We start from the raw sequence: 17,771 nt of genomic DNA on the forward strand, positions 1-17,771 counted from the left end.
TTGGCTATGGGACATCAAGGTGGTACAGAGACAGTGGGATGTCTTTGGTCAGCTGGAGAGAGTGGCACAGGGTGTTACAAATGCACAGAGAGCTGTTGCCCAGGAAACAATCTTAGCTTTAAACATGACCACGGAGCTGCAGGAGGAAAGGATCTGGAGAGGTGATGGCTCGAGATCGTTTTGGTCAGGCTGGCCCCATGTGAAGGGGGAACAGCGTGTCCCTGGGTCTAACTGCTTTTCAAGATAGGGCCTGGAAGAAGTAGGGACATTTAACTGTTCTGTGATCAGAACTGGTGATTGGACTGAACGTGATTTATAGAGGCAGAAGGAAGATCTCAGGCAGGAACCTGAGGTCCTGGGAAGGATGAAAGGTCCCTCTGAGTGCTGTGGCCACAGAGACATAGCAAGATCATGTGGGGCCTCCAGGGGCTGAGTCCCCATCTCATGGGTTCTGGGCGGTAACTCCTGGGCACAGGTACAGGTGGGCAGTAGGCTTTTGTAGGTATAGACAAGGTTCTTTCAGTGTTGTGCTAACCTCCTGCCTCCATGGTGGAGACTGAACAAAAATCAGGGGAATGTAGGCCCCTATTCTGCTTTTCCCCTCTCCTCACTAGGAGTGAAGTGTGATGGGGGTGGACTCACACTTGCATACGCTCAGGACACTGTTCTAGAGCACAGAGTGGTTGGAGCATTCCACCATGACAGCAAAAGCCATAAGGTCCAAGCCCAGGCTCAGATGCTCTTTCTTTAACAGTGTTCAGCTCTTTCCGCTTTCCCTCAGGACTCTCTCTCCCTCAGGTACGTTAGGATTGACAGGCTGGAGGGTCCTTCCCTAACCTGGGAAGGCCCCAGGTGGGCATCCTAAGCCAAGCAGTGTAACGTGTATTGAAAAGCATAGACTCTGTTACTAGGCGTGTGAACTTTCAGTGCCACCGACTCCTCATCTGAAAAGTGCCGGAAAAAGGTACCTGGATCTAGGGTTGCGTTGGGGTTGAAATGAAGGCACACGTGTAACATTTTTATTACAGTCTCTGGTTCAGAGTGGGTGTTATACAAGTGTTAGCTTTTAAACATCGGGACAAAGTATTCGTCCAATAACAATTTAGGGAACATCCATTATGTGCTAGGCGTGTAGATACTGGGAATGAAGCGGTGAACAGGACCAGATCTGTGCTTACATTGCAGAAGGGAGGCAACTAATAAACAAATGAACAAATCAAAAGACAAAATAGTATTAGTCAGTGACAAGTGCTATGAAGACTGAGAGAGGGTGAAGTGATTGCGAGAGACTGAGGAACTGCCTTAGGTTGAGTGTTAGGGACAACCTCTTAAAGGAGAGGACACACAGTAAAAAGGAGCCAGCTATGTGCAGGTTAGGGAAGGAGCATAACAGACAAAGGGGACAGCTTAGTCTCCAAGGCAGAAGATGCTTGACATGATTGGGAACACAAAGAACAATGTGGCTGGAGCACAGAGAATGAAGGGACAGTGGTCCGGCATGAGGTCAGAGAAGTCGGCGGGGGGGGGGGGGGGCAGATGAAAAGGACCTTAAAAATTTTAGAATGTTTGCAAGAATGTCAGATATCTTCAAAGTGGTGTGTGAAGCCATTAGTGAATACTAAGCAGATAACTGATATGATTTGATTTGTGCTTTAAAGAAACGCTCCCATCTGCCATGTTGAACATGCATTGTACACGAAGGGGAGAGTGGAAGCAGGGAGACCAGGCAGGAGACGGGTGCCATAGTCCAGTAAGAGTCCTGGTGGCTTACGCTAGGCAGGAAGGAGAGCCAGCTAACCATGGTAGGTTAATTTTGGAGGTTAATTTGACAACTTACGAATGGATTGGAATGGGGGGTTAAGGGTAAAAGAGAACTCATTTTGGGTCTTTCACTTGAGCTCCTCTGTGAATATTGATACTTTTATGGGGAAACTGAGAGGGAAAGAGGTTAAAGGTGAAATCTGTTTTGGATATGTTAAGTTTACTATGCACATTAGGTACCTAAAAGGAGATGGTGTGCACAGGAGTATGGAGTTTGGGAAAATGTCAGGGTTGGAAATATAAATATCGGTGTCATCAGCATATAATTGGGATGTGAAGTTATGAGGCCGAATGGGAGTCCCTGGGAAGGAGTCGATAGAGGACGGAAAGGGCCTGAAATGGAGCCTTGGGTCTCATCAACGTCCAGTTTGAGCAGAGGAGGAGGAGCCTGCAGAGGAGCCTGCGAAGGAGTGGCCGGTGAGCTGGGAAGAAACTCCATCGGGGTACTTCCATGGTTATTTGTAAACACAGGGTCAAGAGAAGGAAGTACTTTTGAAAGGAGGGCGTGGTCAAGTCTGTTGAAAGGTCAAGTGTTGTTGACAGGCTAAGCTAGATGAGGCTGAAAAGTGTGCCTTGGATTTGTCAACGTGGAGGGTGCTGGTGAGCTTGACAGCTGGCTTCTATGGTCAGGGAGGGACAGAGCTGGGTTCACAGGTGGGTTAAGGAGAGGCTGGGAGTGGCGAAGTGGAGTGGGTTCTATGTTCTTTGGCCTGCTCTTTCCTCGCCATTAGAGTAGTAAGGAGAGGAGGCAAGGAAAGACCAGTTTGTTTTTTAAGGAAGAAAGGGCAAGAGAGGTCTGCTTTTGGTTCCTGACTCTAGGCTTGCCTCAGCATACCTCAGCTCAGCAAGGGACTGAATCATGGTTTGGGACTAATCTCACTGTAATTCAGAGGCACACTGTCTCTGCATTTAAAAAAAAAAAATCTCTGAAGAACCTTTGGGAGGGCAGGAGCCTAGGTTTCTGTCACAATCTATCTGTTTCTCTCTCTATTCACTGAGAAACCCAACCAACACTTATCTTTAGTACTGACAAGTATTAGAATATTAATTTAATTTTAAAAACTTCATTGGGGGGCAAAGGTGTTCAATGCTAATGACACTTTATCTTTAATCTCAGTTTTTGGAAAGCTTTTAAGCTTGTTAACTACATGCTTAAGCAAACTAAACAACATGACTAATTCTGTGGCCTAGTCACTGACTGATTACAACAGGAAATTTTTCTTTAGGGAAGTTTACTCTGTAGGTACATTCATCTGATGTCTAGTCATAGATAGGATATTCTTTAGACTGTGAGGCAAGAATATCATATTCTAATAATAGGCCAGTTCAACCTACAAATGTTTATTCACTTTGATTTCTTTATTCAAAGCTGTGCTTTAAAAACTAAATTATAAGAACCTTGTGTTTAAAATAGGTTTCCAACCTTGTCCCCACCCCCTCCCCAAAGGGTAAAGCCTGTTCCAGCCTGTATTCTTTACTCCACCCTGGAGGAAACTGTTAATTTCTAGATCTTTCAAGATTCCAGACTGGTTAGTCAGATTTCTAAGCGTGTTCAAAATGCCTCCCTCTACACTTCAATCACCACTCCTATGATTCCCCACTCCTTCAGCCTCCATTTAAAAAAAAAAAAAGGATCATATATGGTTATATATATATATATATATATATATATATATATATATGAAAGTAGAAGTCAGTCTTTTAAAATATCTGCTCTCTAGTTTTGATGACATAATACAGGGTATTAAAGATAGAGGATAATAAGTTGTTATAATCGAAACTCACTTGCCTTCCAGGAATTATAAGGATTAATTAATCAATCAAATGATGTGCTCACTGCTTGCTATTATCATTGTGTTAAAGATGTAAACACAGAAAATCTTTGCTGCTGTATTAAGCCCTTCATGATCTATTCTGTGTTCATTTCTTTAGTCTCATCTCATATTCACCACCTTATACTAAACAATCTTATCACAATTCTTTTCAGCACTTGAAAGCACCAGCAGAGTTCTCGTTTATCTCTTAGCATTTTTAAAGAATTAGTTTATTCCCTTAAGAATACCTTCCTTCCACCCCTCCCCTTTCTAATCATTTGGTCTAGCTAATGAGTGAGAGTTTGGGCTCACTTTTAGATGTCACTTCCTCCAGGAAGCCTTCCTTAACTACCCAAGATTGGATTAGACATCTCTTCTACATTCTCTGAAACTCCCTGCATCATGGCACTTAGCATATTTTTTCTATTTTAATCTTCACCCAAGGATATTTTTTCCATTGATTTTTTTTTTTTTTTTTTTTTTTTTTTAGAGAGAGGAGAGGAGAGGGACAGAGAGAGAGAGGAGAGACCGAGAGAGAGAGATGTGAGAGAGACACATGGATTGGTTGCCTTTCTCACGTGCCCCAACCTGGGCCAGCAATGGAACCTGCCACCCAGGTATGTGCCCTTGACTGGGAATTGAACCCATGACCCTCCGGTGCTCAGACTGGTGCTCTAACCACTGGGATACACTGGCCAGGGCTTAACATACTTTTTTTTCTTTTCCTGAAAGTAAAGCAAAGTGAGATTTATTGAATATACACAGCAAGGTAGGAGCAGGCAGTTGAGAGAGACAATGGCCCCAAACTTCTGGGTTATATGGTTTAAATGAAGAAATTTCTGGGTGGAGATTTTCATTTGCATTCTGGGATGATTGACAGAAAAGGGTTATGTACCTATATTTCTTCTACACATGCCCTTACCCATAATGCATACAGAAAAACTCATGGGGGGAGGGGTGGTAGTGGGGGGCAGGGATCAAAACTGCAATGCACATTTTATTATGACTAGTCCAAGGCCCTAGTAGGATTGCATTGAGGTCATGTCCTTTTCCCTCTGAGCTTGCACCAAGAACCAGCTGGTTCCGGACCTGCCCACTGGCGGTCTGCTGGCTGCTGGGCCACCCATAGAGGGGTGATCTGAAGGCAGTGTTGATCTCATCAGAACCCCAGGGCAGGCCCACCCCAGCCGCTCATGCCTAACTTCCTACCTAACATTTCCCCCCTCAAGGTATGGGAATCCAGTTCTTTGGGGACTTTGGGGAGAAGACCACTCTGGCTGCTTCCAGCTGACCAGGGTTGTTGGGGGGCCTTGGGTTCCCATACTTGCTAGCTGTTGGCTGGGAGAGGTGGCTGCCGATGTCCATCCAGGACCCCAGAATAAGAAGTCTGTTATGTGGGTGTGAGGGCTTGGTATCCTTCAGACAGTACCATTTGAGGCCACGATTCCCCATCGGGGAGCTTATATTGTGGCCAGACCCAATCACAATAGAAAATTACTCTTTTCTTTTTGAAGGTCTGGGAGTCAAATCGCGCCCAGTTAGTCAAGATACAGGCCAGGGGTCTCCCGCCTGGTACAGTTTGTCGATTCCCCATGGTTTGTGCAATCGGAGTAGCGGCACCAAAAAGATGTTACCAATTGTTAACATACTTTATTATAGAGGTACAGACACATCTCTGGTACCAAGCCCATGGTATAGTAAGTGCTCAATATTCCCTGAATAAATGAATGAATAAAATAACTATGATTTTTAAGTAGTAAAAAATACGTTCCTTTAACACATTCAAAAAAATTACAATGATAAGTAAAACATTAAATGGATTGCTACTTTAACTCCAGTGTAATAATTGTAAAGTTCTCAAAATATCACACCTGTGACCAGAGACACTTAGCTAATTTTAGAGAACATTTTAATGTGATTTGCATGTTAATGATTTGCACAAAGTAGGTGTTCAATAAATTGATACAGAAATTAAAATGTAAGGTTTTGAGACTCTTCTCGGTGGCACAAAAAGCAGAGGTATCATTAGACGGTTTTCACATCCAAGTTTGTAGCCCTATGACGTCTTCTCTGACTTGCTGCAGTGCACACACCACGCACCCTTATGAATAGCAAATGAGAACAGCCCTGCCCTCTTCCAGCCCTGCCCTCCCCTACCCCCTGGTTTCCTCCTCTCCCCCACCTCTTCAGTCAGCACCCCTGTGATGCCCAGCCGGCTGCCAGCCTCGCTGGACGCACGTGCATGCGTGTCCACGGGGGTGGGCTGCTTAAGGAGAGGCAGGACTGGGCAGACAGAACGGCATGTGCTTTGTTCTGGGCCCAGGCACAGCTGGAACCCACTGTGGCAGAGGCATGAGGCAATGCTGGCTGGGTCAGACGAACCTGAGGTCCTGGCCCATTATCTGCTTGCGGGCACCCAGGTGACCAGGCCAGAGTAGGGAAGGTGGAGGGGAGGAATGGGGCAACTAAGGAATGCTGGCCAGGTCCCCGGGTGGGTGGGCAGGCCGCAGAGTCAAAGGAAAGCAAATGAACCAAACGATCCAGGCAAGGGGGCGTCGTGGGCAAGAGGCTGGGGAAGAGGACAGCCAGACTAGACCCAGCCTGTCTAAGACCTTTGTACCGCGGGCAGCTGCTGTATCCTGGGGCAACAGGAAAGAAAACATGTTTTAGTCCTAGATTCCAGCTTACGTCATAACAACAGTCAACCTTTATGGTCAGTTTCTCTTCCTTGACTCCTTTGTTCCCGGCTCTGAAGAAACAGAATCCTGTGACCTTTATTCCCCACCTGGGCATCAGAACTTTCCCCAGGATTTAGGCATTTCGGTCGTTTATCTCCACGAGGTCCCTCCCACTTGCCTAAAAACATGTTTGCTTCCCTATGCTGCAAAACAGCACTAACTTCCAAAGAAGCTCTTGAAGTATGTGAGGTCCATTCTCCCATCGCTCCTTCCTCTGTACCTCTGTCTCCTGATTCTTACTCTGCCTCTCTAACAGGACTCCTACGTGCTGAGCACAACGCATGCTGGCTCTGTTCTCGCAAGTCTTCTGACCGCCAGCAAATTGCTTAATCCCTGAACCTTTGTCTCCTCATCTGTAAAATGGGGATAATAAAAATGACCTCATGCAGTTGTTGTGTGATGATGAAACCCAGTGTCACTTATTTAAGACCAGTGGAAAACTGCTATGTGCACACTTTTGTAAAATGTATGGTTTTCTAATTTCAGTAGCTGCTCATTTCAAAGATATATGACTTCCTTCCTGAGGGACTGAGGGGCAGTGCTTCCCTTCTAATGTGTGTGACTGATATAAAAATTTATTTAGGCAAGAATCACCAATGGGTGCTATAGCCAGTGGGTGCAAGTTAATTGGGAAACAGAATATTAACAAACTCCAAATATCTATATATATAAAAGGCTAATATGCTAGGTGTCCGACCATCAGACCGGTCGCTATGATGCACACGGACCACCAGGGGGTGGACGCTGACCACTGTTTCCCACTGTCCTCCCCCAGCCGCTCTGATTTCCATCTCTCCGGGGGCCACTGAGCTGGGTGCTGAGCTGCCCAGTTGGAGAGCCTCCAGCTGTTGCCCCAGTTCCTGGCACTTTGCTTTGGCTTGGTTCCTGCTACTTGATTCTTCATAGTCCTGTCCCCAGGACCTCGAACTCGGACCTGGAATCTAAAGTGGCTGGGCCCCTGTCACTGCCGAGATGAAGTCCACCGAATGTATTCTCAGGGATCACAGAAGCTAGATCCCCCATTCCTGGCTTTGCTCACTTGTTGGGAACCCCACAATTTGCCGTTGTTTAAATCACAACTAAACTTGTCACATTTTATTTTAACTCTAGACCCATTATTCACCCTTGTTTGGCCTAGAGCAGTGGTCGGCAAACTGGGGCTCGCGAGCCACATGCGGCTCTTTGGCCCCTCGAGTGTGGCTCTTCCACAAAATACCACAGCCTGGGCGAGTCTATTTTGAAGAAGTGGCGTTAGAAGAAGTTTAAGTTTAAAAAATTTGGCTCTCAAAAGGAATTTCAATCGTTGTACTGTTGACATTTGGCTCTGTTGACTAATGAGTTTGCCGACCACTGGCCTAGAGGACAGAAGCTCTGTGTCCCTGTTACTTTCTCTTGTCCTCTGCCTCATTCCCCAGTCCCAAATATCTCTTTTCATGCATTTAGAGATTTATATTTCCCTAACTAGATTGATTTTTGTTAATTTAATTATGATCAATTATTAATAATTTCCTTCTCTCAAAAGTAATAAATGTTTATTGTGGGAAAATAAGATCAAAGAACATTCATAATTCTACCACACTTCAAACAAAACAAGAAAGGACAATTACGTGGGATTATGGAATTCAACTACCCACCAATAATCACTACCCGCTTTGAGGTATATCCTGCCAAACTTCTTAATGCATATTTATATAATATTTACATTTTTTACACATTGTGTATTAAAGCCTAAGTTTTCATTTATTGTATTTTTAGCATCCTTACAGGTAAATATCCAGTGAACAAATTTTTAATAATATTGAAGATTTTTTTTCTCTCTTTTTAAAAAAATATGTTTTATTGATTTCAGAGAGAGAAAGGGAGGGAGAAAGAGATATAAACATCAATAATGAGAGAAAAATCATTAATTGGCTGCCTCCTGTACGCCCCACACTCGGGGGTTGAGCCCGCAACCCGGGCATGTGCCCTGACAGGGAATCAAACCATGACCGGGTTCACAGGTTGATGCTCAACCACTGAGCCACCCCTGCCTGGGAAAAGTTTTTTTCTCTCTTGATATTGTACAAAATGAGGGCATTTGTGGAATTTGCACAAATTCTACAAATTGTGATGAATAGAGATCATCACCAGAACCTTACTGCCAGGAAGAACCATGAAGGACCTTTTTATTAAGACAGCAGGGATGACAGCCAATGTGACTCAAGGAGAATGGGGTTCACTATGGATCTATGTGCACATTCCACATTACTTTTATAAAGTGAAACAAGAGCTGAAATTTCTATTTCTTACTTCAGGTGCATTATTACAAAACATAATCTGTTTTTAAAGTTGCTTCAAGTACAGTCCTTAAGTACAGAGTCTTATTGAATGATTTCCATGGGAAGATTTGTGAGAGTCCAATATGCTTCATAGACAATCCAGCTGGGCCCTGGACAGTGAGCTCAGTGGTTAGAGCGTCGGACTGCACCCTGAAGGGTCACAGGTTCAATTCCTGGACAAGGGCATGAACCTGGGTTGTGGGTTTTCTCCCCACCCTCAGTTGGGGTGTGTGAAAGAGGTAACCAATCTCTCTCTCTCTCTCTCTCTCTCTCTCTCTCTCTCTCTCTCTCTCTCTCTCCCTCTCCTCCCTCCCGCCCTCCACTCTTCCTGAAAAGCAATGGAAAAAATATCCTTAGCTGAGGGGTGTGTGAAAGAGGTAACCAATCTCTCTCTCTCTCTCTCTCTCTCTCTCTCTCTCTCCCTCTCCTCCCTCCCTCCCTTCCACTCTCCCTGAAAAGCAATGGAAAAAATATCCTTAGCTGAGGATTAACAAAAAACAAAAAAAAAAAAGGGAAAGAAAAGTAAAAAGAGCTAGCTGGAAGAGTGAGATGTTGTAGCCCTTTGCTTCTCCAGTGTGAAAACTCTATGCCTATATTTTAGTTGGCTGCATTCCTTGTGGACAATAACCCATGTTCTTCAGGTGCTGTGTGGGAAAGAAGGACTATCCCTCTATATTTACAATGTAATCTGAGAATAAATCTCTGGGTGCCCAGAAACATGACCACTGAAATTTACTGAGGTATATACCATTGGGTAGATTGTGTGTTCAAAGAGGGTGCATGAGTATGTGTATTTCATCCCATTGTTCTTCCTACAATGTTTCTGATGATCCTCCAACTGACAAATGGTGTCTATGTCCCATACCTAAGGAAATTGGCAGGGTTTTGTGACAGTTCCAATCATTTCCTTTGTGGAAATGATGCTGTATGATTTATGAGGTGAGTTCATAATAGGTAAAGCATCCACGTGACTTGCTCCCCCAACACACGCCTTGGGAGCCCGGATCCTACATATAAGAAGTCCATCTAGGTACCTTCCAGCCACCAAGCTGGGAAGAGTAGTGGAGAGGCCTCTTAGAGATAGAAAAATAGATAAGGAGTCCCAGCTGTGCCAGCCATCATCTGTTTGAGTGTTCTGGCACCCACTGCCAGATATGGAAGTGAGCCAGGAAAACCTATAGGTCCTGATGAATCCAAAGTCACACCCCATAGGGCATGCATTACTCCCATGGAAAACAAGTCCCATTGAAGATAAGCTCACTATAAAACATTACAAAGCTCGCAAGGAAGCACGCCACCACAAATATGGCTCAGCAAGTGCAACAAATGGAAGAATTTACACTCTATCAACTATAGATAACAGAACAATTTGAAAGAGACTTTTAGATAAATATGTTTAAAATGTTCAAAGAGATAAAGATAGACTCCAAGATAAAACTAAGATATTGTGAAAAAAAAGAACAGGTAGTCTTGAAAAAGTATTAAATGAAAATTCTAGAAATGTAAATAAATAAGCATTCAATGGACACATTAAAGGGTAGAAAATATAGCTGCAAAGAGAGTTAGGGAATTGGATGATATATTTGATAAAATTCTCCAAGATCAACACAGAGAAGTAAAAAGATGGAAAATATGAAAGAAAAACTAAGACATGGAGGATAAAATGAGAAACTCCAACTCATATCTAATGTGTTCCAGAAAGATAAAACAGATAAAAATGCATGAGGCAGGGGTGCGGGTAGGAAATATTTGAATTATGTAAAGGCTGAAAATTTTCCAAAACTGAAGAAGGACTTTAGTTTAAAAATTCATACCAAGTCCTGAACAAGATATCTAAAAACAAAATCCATCTAGACACTAATCAGTAATGTAAACATCAAGTGGGGAAAAAATTTTAAGTTACTATAGAGAAAAAAAACCCATCCTATATAACAAAAGGATAATATGCAAATTGACCAAACAGCAGAATTACCAGTTGCTATGATGCACACTGACCACCACAGGGCAGACGCTCAATGCAGGATCTGCCCCCTGTGGATAGTGCACTCCCACAGGGGGAGCGCTGCTCAGCCAGAGCTTGGCTCACAGCTGGCGAGCGCAGTAGCAGTGGCGGGAGCCTCTCCTGCCTCCACAGCAGCGCTAAGGATGTCCGACTGACGGTTTAGACCCACTCCCCATGGGCTGCGAGAGGGCGCAGGCCAGGCTGAGGGAACCCCCCAAGTGCACGAATCTCGTGCACCAGGCCTCTAGTAAAGAAATAAGGAGACTGACTGCAGACTTCTAACTGCCAACAATAGATGCCAGAAGGTAAGCAGGTGGTAACTTCAAGGTGTTGGTGTCAATAATGTCAACTTAGAATTCCTTAGTTGATAAAATTATGATTCACGAATGTGAAAGAAAATAGAATGAGAGTGATATACAAAGACATAAGGAGAATTTTACTCACAGATATGATGGGGAAAAAATACTAATGTATTTCACCAAGATATAAATTGATCCCAATAGAAAAGAATAAGATACAAAAAGCAAATAGTAAGGATAAACATTGATAAAATATTTTGAAAAAATTAATTAAATAATGGCTATAAAAGTAGTAACAGAGATGATTAATTTAGTAAATAATTTAAAATAAATGGGGAATTAAAAACACTGAATAGCAATAGTTTATAGGAGAGAAACTTGGGAGTTAAGGTGCTTTATTTATTTTTGTTTGTATAAGAGTACCTTTAAAGGAAGGGAATGATGATATTGACTAATCTTGGCTGTTAAGTATAAATGTTAATATCTTAAAGGTAACCGCTAAGAATTGAAATAGAAGGTATAAATTCCAAATCAGTAGAAGTGTTTAAAAAATGGAGTAAATGAAAGACAAATTCAGTTAATAGAATAGAAAGCAAGAAAGGAGAAAAGCTCAGGCAAAGTAAAAAAAGATAAATAAATATGAAATGAGAGGGTGGTAATAAATCCAAAGATGGTGATCATAATGTAACAGCAAACGCTAGTTTTTACCAAAATCTACTCTCATCTCCTGTAGTAATAGTTTTGTGGTTGGGACATGGGTGCCTGGGTAGTGGCCTCATTTTCCTACTTCTTGATCATAGATGTGACCATGTAAATACATTCTGGTCCGTGGGAAATGAGCAGATGAGAGGTGTGTCACTCGGGGCCTAGACTTTAACAAGTTGGGCTTGTGTTCCTTTGTTCCCTCTTCTTCCTTCAGTGCACTGGGACTCCCTGACCAGTTTCTACCACGTAGATAAAGGCAACGCCCCAGGTGATGGAATAGCAATAATGAGCAAAGGAGCTACCCAACAACCTGGACCACTACCCCATGACTATTTCAAGAGACAGAAATATATACTGAGTTTGGAGAAAGGCAGGGAGGAAGGACTTCTTTCTTATAATAACCTTTGTCCTAATTAATATACATAATAAATAAAAACTGATTAAAATAGACTACTAAAAGGCAGATTCTCAGAATGAGTTAATAACATCGAAAATCAGCTATTATTTACAGGACACACTTAAAACATAATGACTCAGAATGGCTGAGATTAAAGAGATGGAAAGATATATGCTAGGCAACCACTAACAAAAAGGAAGCGATTGTATCATACAAAATAGAATTTAAGCTGAAAAAACCCCACAATGAACAGATAAACATGCAATAAACTTAAGTAGACAAACTGGGTTATAGTCCTGGATTTGTGATTGGGGCAAATTGCTTTATTCTTTTCTAGTTTCAGCTTATATCTCTATAAAAGATGATAATATTGGCAGAATCAAAATTAAATGAGATGACTCATGGGAAAATGATTTTCTATAGCCATAAATATAGTAATAAAATTCTATCACATAATTAATACAACATTTACTGAGCATCTACTATGCATCAGAAACTGTACTGGGAAAATGGAAGTAAATCAGTTATATTTGTCATCAGAGACATTATATGTAAACATAAGTTTAATAGCTTGGCTGGTTTGCTCAGTGGTTAGAGTGTTGGCCTATGGACTGAAGGGCCCAGGTTGCGGGCTCAATCCCCAGGGGGAATGTGCAGGAGGCAGCCTATCGATGATTCTCTCTTATCATTGATGTTTCTATCTCTCTCTCTCCCTCCCTTCCTCTCTGAAATCAATAAAAACATATTTTAAAAAATCTATAATAATAAAAGCATAATATGCAAATCAACTGAATGACCGAACAGCAGAATGACTGTCTGGACAACCACGCTATGACACACACTGGCACCAGGCCAGCCTAGGCGGGTGCGACGCGATTGGTCCGGAGGGCCCCATCATCGCCCCACGATCACCCTGCAGAGGGAGGCCCAGGACACCTTCTGTGGGGCAATTGATTGAGGGGCTCCGTGATTGATCGCCCAGCAGAGGGAGGCCCAGGCCACTGGCCAGCGAAGCTGTGGTGGGTGTGCAGGGCCAGCCAGCGATTGCCCCACAGAGGGAGGCCCAGGCCAGCCAAGTGATCACACCCCATGCCTGTCGCCTGCAGAGGGAGGTGATTAGTGGCGAGGGAGGTGAGGGCAGCGCTGCACAGATGGCAAACAGTGGCAGTGGCGGCCGGGCAAGGCCAGCTGCTGGCAGTAGGGGGAAGGAAAGCCCCCATAGGCCCTGATCTCCGGCCAGGCCTAGGGACCCTACCCGAGGGGTCCCGGATTGCAAGAGGGCACAGGCCGGGCTAAGGGACACTCCTCCTTCCCTGTGCACAAATTTCATGCACCAGGCCTCTAGTCCTATATAATAAAAGGCTAATATGCAAATTGTCCTCATGGGTGGGAGTTAGATGTGCGCTGACCACCAGGGGACCGCACAGAACATGGCGGGCGACAGCGAGGTGGCACTGTCAGTGGGCGGCAATGGAGGCGCTGCCGACCCTGATGGGCCCCGAGGAGAGCGGGACTGCAGCAGGGGGTGGAGCAGGTGAGCAGGCGGCGGCAGGCCAAAGCAGGTGCAAGGGCCCTGATCGCCCCACCGGTCACCCCACAGATCAGTCCTGATCGCCAGCCAGACCTAGGGACCCTACCTGTGCACAAATTTCGTGCACTGGGCCTCTGGTCGTTTCATAAAGTCTTCTAAGGCATTATGGTGGGGAGAGGGTACATTTAGTTTAGAAAGAGTGGCCAGTTCTAACCTGCAGCAGGCTCAAAAGATTTTATCAGGAAGGTGGCTCTCAGGCTGAATTTTGAAAGATGAGTAGGTGTTTGGACAGGCTGGAGTAAGAAAAAGGGCATTCCACGAGAGGGCACGGAATAAAAGTGGCTTGATAGGGAGCTATCAGGACTTCATCCTACAGGCAATGGGGAGCCATTGAAGGATTATCGAGGGAACGACTCCGTTGGTTTTGTAGTTGTATTCTAGAAGTTCAAAATGTAAGAGACGGCGGGGTAGAGGTTCCCCTAGCTTAGAGGCAGTGAGACTAATAAGGAAAATAATACAATGTTTCAGGGGTTTGAAACAAAGGACCTGAAATCAGGAAGAGCTGTGAAATTGGGGGAAGGAGACAGAAACATGTGGAGTGAGGGAGAAGGAGGAGCCTGGGACAATTTTCGGATTTCTCCTTTGGGTGTCTGGGGGGATTGTGGAGACATTTTACTGAGAGAATGTGACTAGAGAGAGAAGCCAACTGGCAGGAAAGTTAACTTCTGTTTCAGTTAACTTTCTGAGGTTAAGGCCTCTGGGACGTTTGGGTAGAAATTTCTGGAAAGAAGTTGCCTTTCCAGAACTGGAGATCTGGGATAGGAATGGGAATTTATGAGTTAGCACATGGTTGGTAGTTGAAGTCATGGGTGGACTGGATAGACCAGGCAGCATTAGAAACAGATCAAGGGCAGATTATGTGGGCGCTCCAACATGGGAGGGGCGGCAAAAGGGGCTGAGGAAGAAATGGTTAGAGGACTTGGAGACTGATTTGTCACCGGGGCCAATGGAAGGGATAACTTCAAGGATAAAAGTCTGGCCCCCCAGTGACAAGTGCTGCAGATAGGATAAGTAAGAAGAGAATTGAAAAAACAAACACAAACTCCAAACCCAATGCTTTAGAACATTTTCAAAGCCACAGATGACCTTTGTCAGGGTCCTCCCTGTGTAATAGTTGCCGCAGAAGTTGGGTTGCAGGGAAGAATGAAAGGCAGATTAAGAAGTGGATGTGAGATTAATAACAGGAATTAATCTCCCCAAGAGCTTGGCTGTGCGGAGGTGAGGACTGGAGGCAGACTTGCTTCAAGTAAGTGTTTTCTATGTGTTTTGAAAATGTGATTACTTTTTGACATGATTAGGGGCCATGGGAAGATAATGATAGAAAGGGCCTTTAAAGTCCAGGAGAGGAACTAACCTGTGAAAGCCCATCTTGGACAGGAATAGATGCAAACAGACTTAGATACCAGAAAGATGATCGGGAAAAGCTATTGCAACGCTTTCAAAGGGCGGGGAAAGGTGACGTCCACACATTGGGCATACACTGCGAGCCAGCCCCTTCCCCTAGCCTGAGTGCAGTGCTCGAATTGGAAGGCAGATCGACTCCTTAGCGGGTTTTCTTTTCAGGAAACCGTTAATGATGCAAAATGAATTCAAAGAAGCTCAAGCTGAACCCCACTTGCAGAAACTAACCGACCTGCAGTATTTTTTTTAACGTCACAATGAATAAACTAGCCCTGGCGCAGCTGGTTCAGGAGCGGCCCTGGGTGCATTTTCTCTCTGGCTCCGTGTAAGTCGGGGACTGTCCAGTGTGATTTCGTTCCAGCTTCGGCGCCCGGAGGCGCGGAGGTGCCTGTGGCGTGGGCAGCCGGCGCTTGGAGTCCGGCGGCCGCCGGGAGCGGGAGAGAGGAAGAGGGGCGCAGAGGCGTCCGGCGGGGCTCCCGACCCCCGCCGCTCCCGTCGCCAGCGCGTCGGCCGGCCCAGCCCGGGCTTCCCCGCTGCCCGATCCCGGGGGAGGCCTCTCGTGGGCGCCCGGTGCCCGTGACCACCGGCGGCCGCTTTCGCTTCTGTGCCTTATAAGGCCTGACAGGGGGGTCACGTGCGTCCCGGGCGGCCCGCCGGGAGGAGGGGGCGGCAGGGGAAGGGGCGGGAAGCGGGGAGGAAAAGGGGAGGGAGCGGGGGGCGGAGGAAGGAGCGAGGGGCGGATTCTGCGGCCGTGGGAGGCGGCGGCGGCGGCCGCGGCAGGGAGCGGATCGCGCGGAGCTGGATCGAGGAGGAGGAGGAGGTGGAGGAGGAAGGGACCGGAGCGGGGGTGGGAGAGCGCAGCGCGGCGGAAGCCGGAGACGGCGGGAGGGCCGGTGGCTGGCCCCCGGCGGGAGCCGGGGCGGCGGCGGCAGCAGCGGCCGAGAAGACTGCGGCGAGGGAAGCGCCTCCAGCGTCCCCGGCGGCGGCCCGGTTCCGCGCGCTCGGGCGGCCGGCGGGCGCGGGCCGGCGCGATGGAGCCGCAGCACGTGCGCCCCGCGCCTGGCGCCTGCAGCCCGGCCTGCGAGGAACCGGTGGGTACGGCGCCCGCGCCCACCCTCTTCCACTTCTCCTCTGCCCTCCCCCCCCCCCCCCCCCCCCCGCTCCCTCCCGGGCCGGGTTCCGTTCAGGAAATGGCCCGGGATGAGGTCCCCAGCTGCTTCCCAGCCGGGGCAGCGCTTCCTCCGCGGCTCCGGCTCCTCCTCGCGCGCCGCCCGGAGCGCCTTTGTCCCGCCAGCCGCGGCTCTTCCCGAGGGGCCGCCGGCTCACCGCTGGCGACGGCCCTGGGAGGACCGTTCCCGCGCCTCGTCGATTTCTCAACTTGGAAAGTTGGTTTTGGAGCGCAGCGGGGAGGGAGGAGGAGAGCAGACACCCAGGCTCTGGGGTCAGCGCGTGGGGCGCGCGCGGAGACAGGTCTCCGCTACCGGGACCGCGCCCTGCCGTCACCTGGGCGCGCAGGTTCCCGGGGACGGGCGCCCGGGGAGGCTGCTCGCCGCTGGCCGCCCGGGACCACGCCTCCGCCTCCGTGCGCCGCTACTGCCCCGGGCTCTGCTAGGGTTCAGGGGTTCTGTCAGGGGTGAAGCGGGAAGCTAACCTCGATTTCACCGCACAGGCAACGCGGAGGTTGGGTAATTTTAGGGACCGAAAGTAGTGTGTGCGTGTGTTCTGTGTGTGAGGGTGGATAAGGAGGAGGAGACGGGGCGGCGGGGGGGGGGGGGGGGGGGTGTTCCTCCCTCTAACTCCTTCAACTTCCTTCTTTCTTCCAACGGAGACAGTCAGAACCACCTCACAACCCTCCAGGGAGTCCATCCCGAAATCCCCGTCTCACTCAGAGCTCTGTAAACCTCTGTGGGCTGCCTTGATCCGAGCATCGAATTTTGGCTCTCCATCCCCTGCCTACTCCGTCTTGGTTGAAATTCCTGAACCTATTTGAAAAGCCTCGTCCACAATTTCTGGCCTCACCCGTGTTGTTTTCAACGAATTGTTGCTCTTTTCCCAGGAACTCCGCGTGTCTGCTCTGGCTGCCCCCGCGCCCCCCCCCCCCCCCCGCCCCCCGTACCTGCTGAGAGCTTCTAGGTCAGGTGCCAGGCTTGGTTCTCCTTTTTCTTTTCGAATATGTACACTCCCTGCTCCTTTGTCCTGAGTACGATCCTGTTTTCCGACCTTTCGTAAGTGTCCTTGGACTCTGATCCTTCTGTATCTGCAGCTGTCTTTGCTTTTGTAAATTTGAACATGTTGTTAGGTTGCCCATCTGCTCAAATTCTATTGTGATGATCACTGGAGATCAAATTGTTCTTGAAATTAAACATACAATCTAGTTTTGGAGTTGAAAATCAAAGATCACTAAGAACTAAACTCAGGGACTGACCTGGTTTTGTTACTTTTTTATTTTTAAAATTTCCTATATGAAGTCCTTTTTGAACCTGGATATTTGAAGCCATCACCCATCACAATGAAAAATACCCAGTTGTATTTATTTTACTTTAGGGTGCTGATGCCAGAACTACTTTTGTGTCTCGAATTATACAGAGAAACTTTTTTTTGTTTGTTTGTTTTACATCTCAAAAATGACAAAAATGTAATGCTCATATATTAGCTTTTAAAACTCAAGCCCTAACACAAATGTGT

General features: G+C 46.7%; 1 protein-coding gene across 5 annotated transcripts in view; it reads left to right on the forward strand.

The window, feature by feature from the left end:
* The first annotated feature begins 15,390 nt into the window (after positions 1-15,390).
* Positions 15,391-17,771, forward strand: part of DGKH (diacylglycerol kinase eta) — a 213,284-nt gene continuing 210,903 nt past the window's right edge. For 4 of the 5 annotated variants that reach the window (XM_079778512.1, XM_079778516.1, XM_079778515.1 and 1 more), the window contains exon 1: positions 15,975-16,177. In XM_079778512.1, the coding sequence (XP_079634638.1) occupies positions 16,118-16,177 (60 nt within the window). In that variant the 5' untranslated portion in view covers positions 15,975-16,117. Of the gene's footprint in view, positions 15,412-15,974; positions 16,178-17,771 lie in introns of those variants that run through there. The other variant, XM_079778514.1, reaches the window with a different exon arrangement.

This window comes from Cnephaeus nilssonii, assembly GCF_951640355.1.
Source record: "Cnephaeus nilssonii genome assembly, chromosome: 8".
Taxonomy (NCBI): domain Eukaryota; kingdom Metazoa; phylum Chordata; class Mammalia; order Chiroptera; family Vespertilionidae; genus Cnephaeus; species Cnephaeus nilssonii.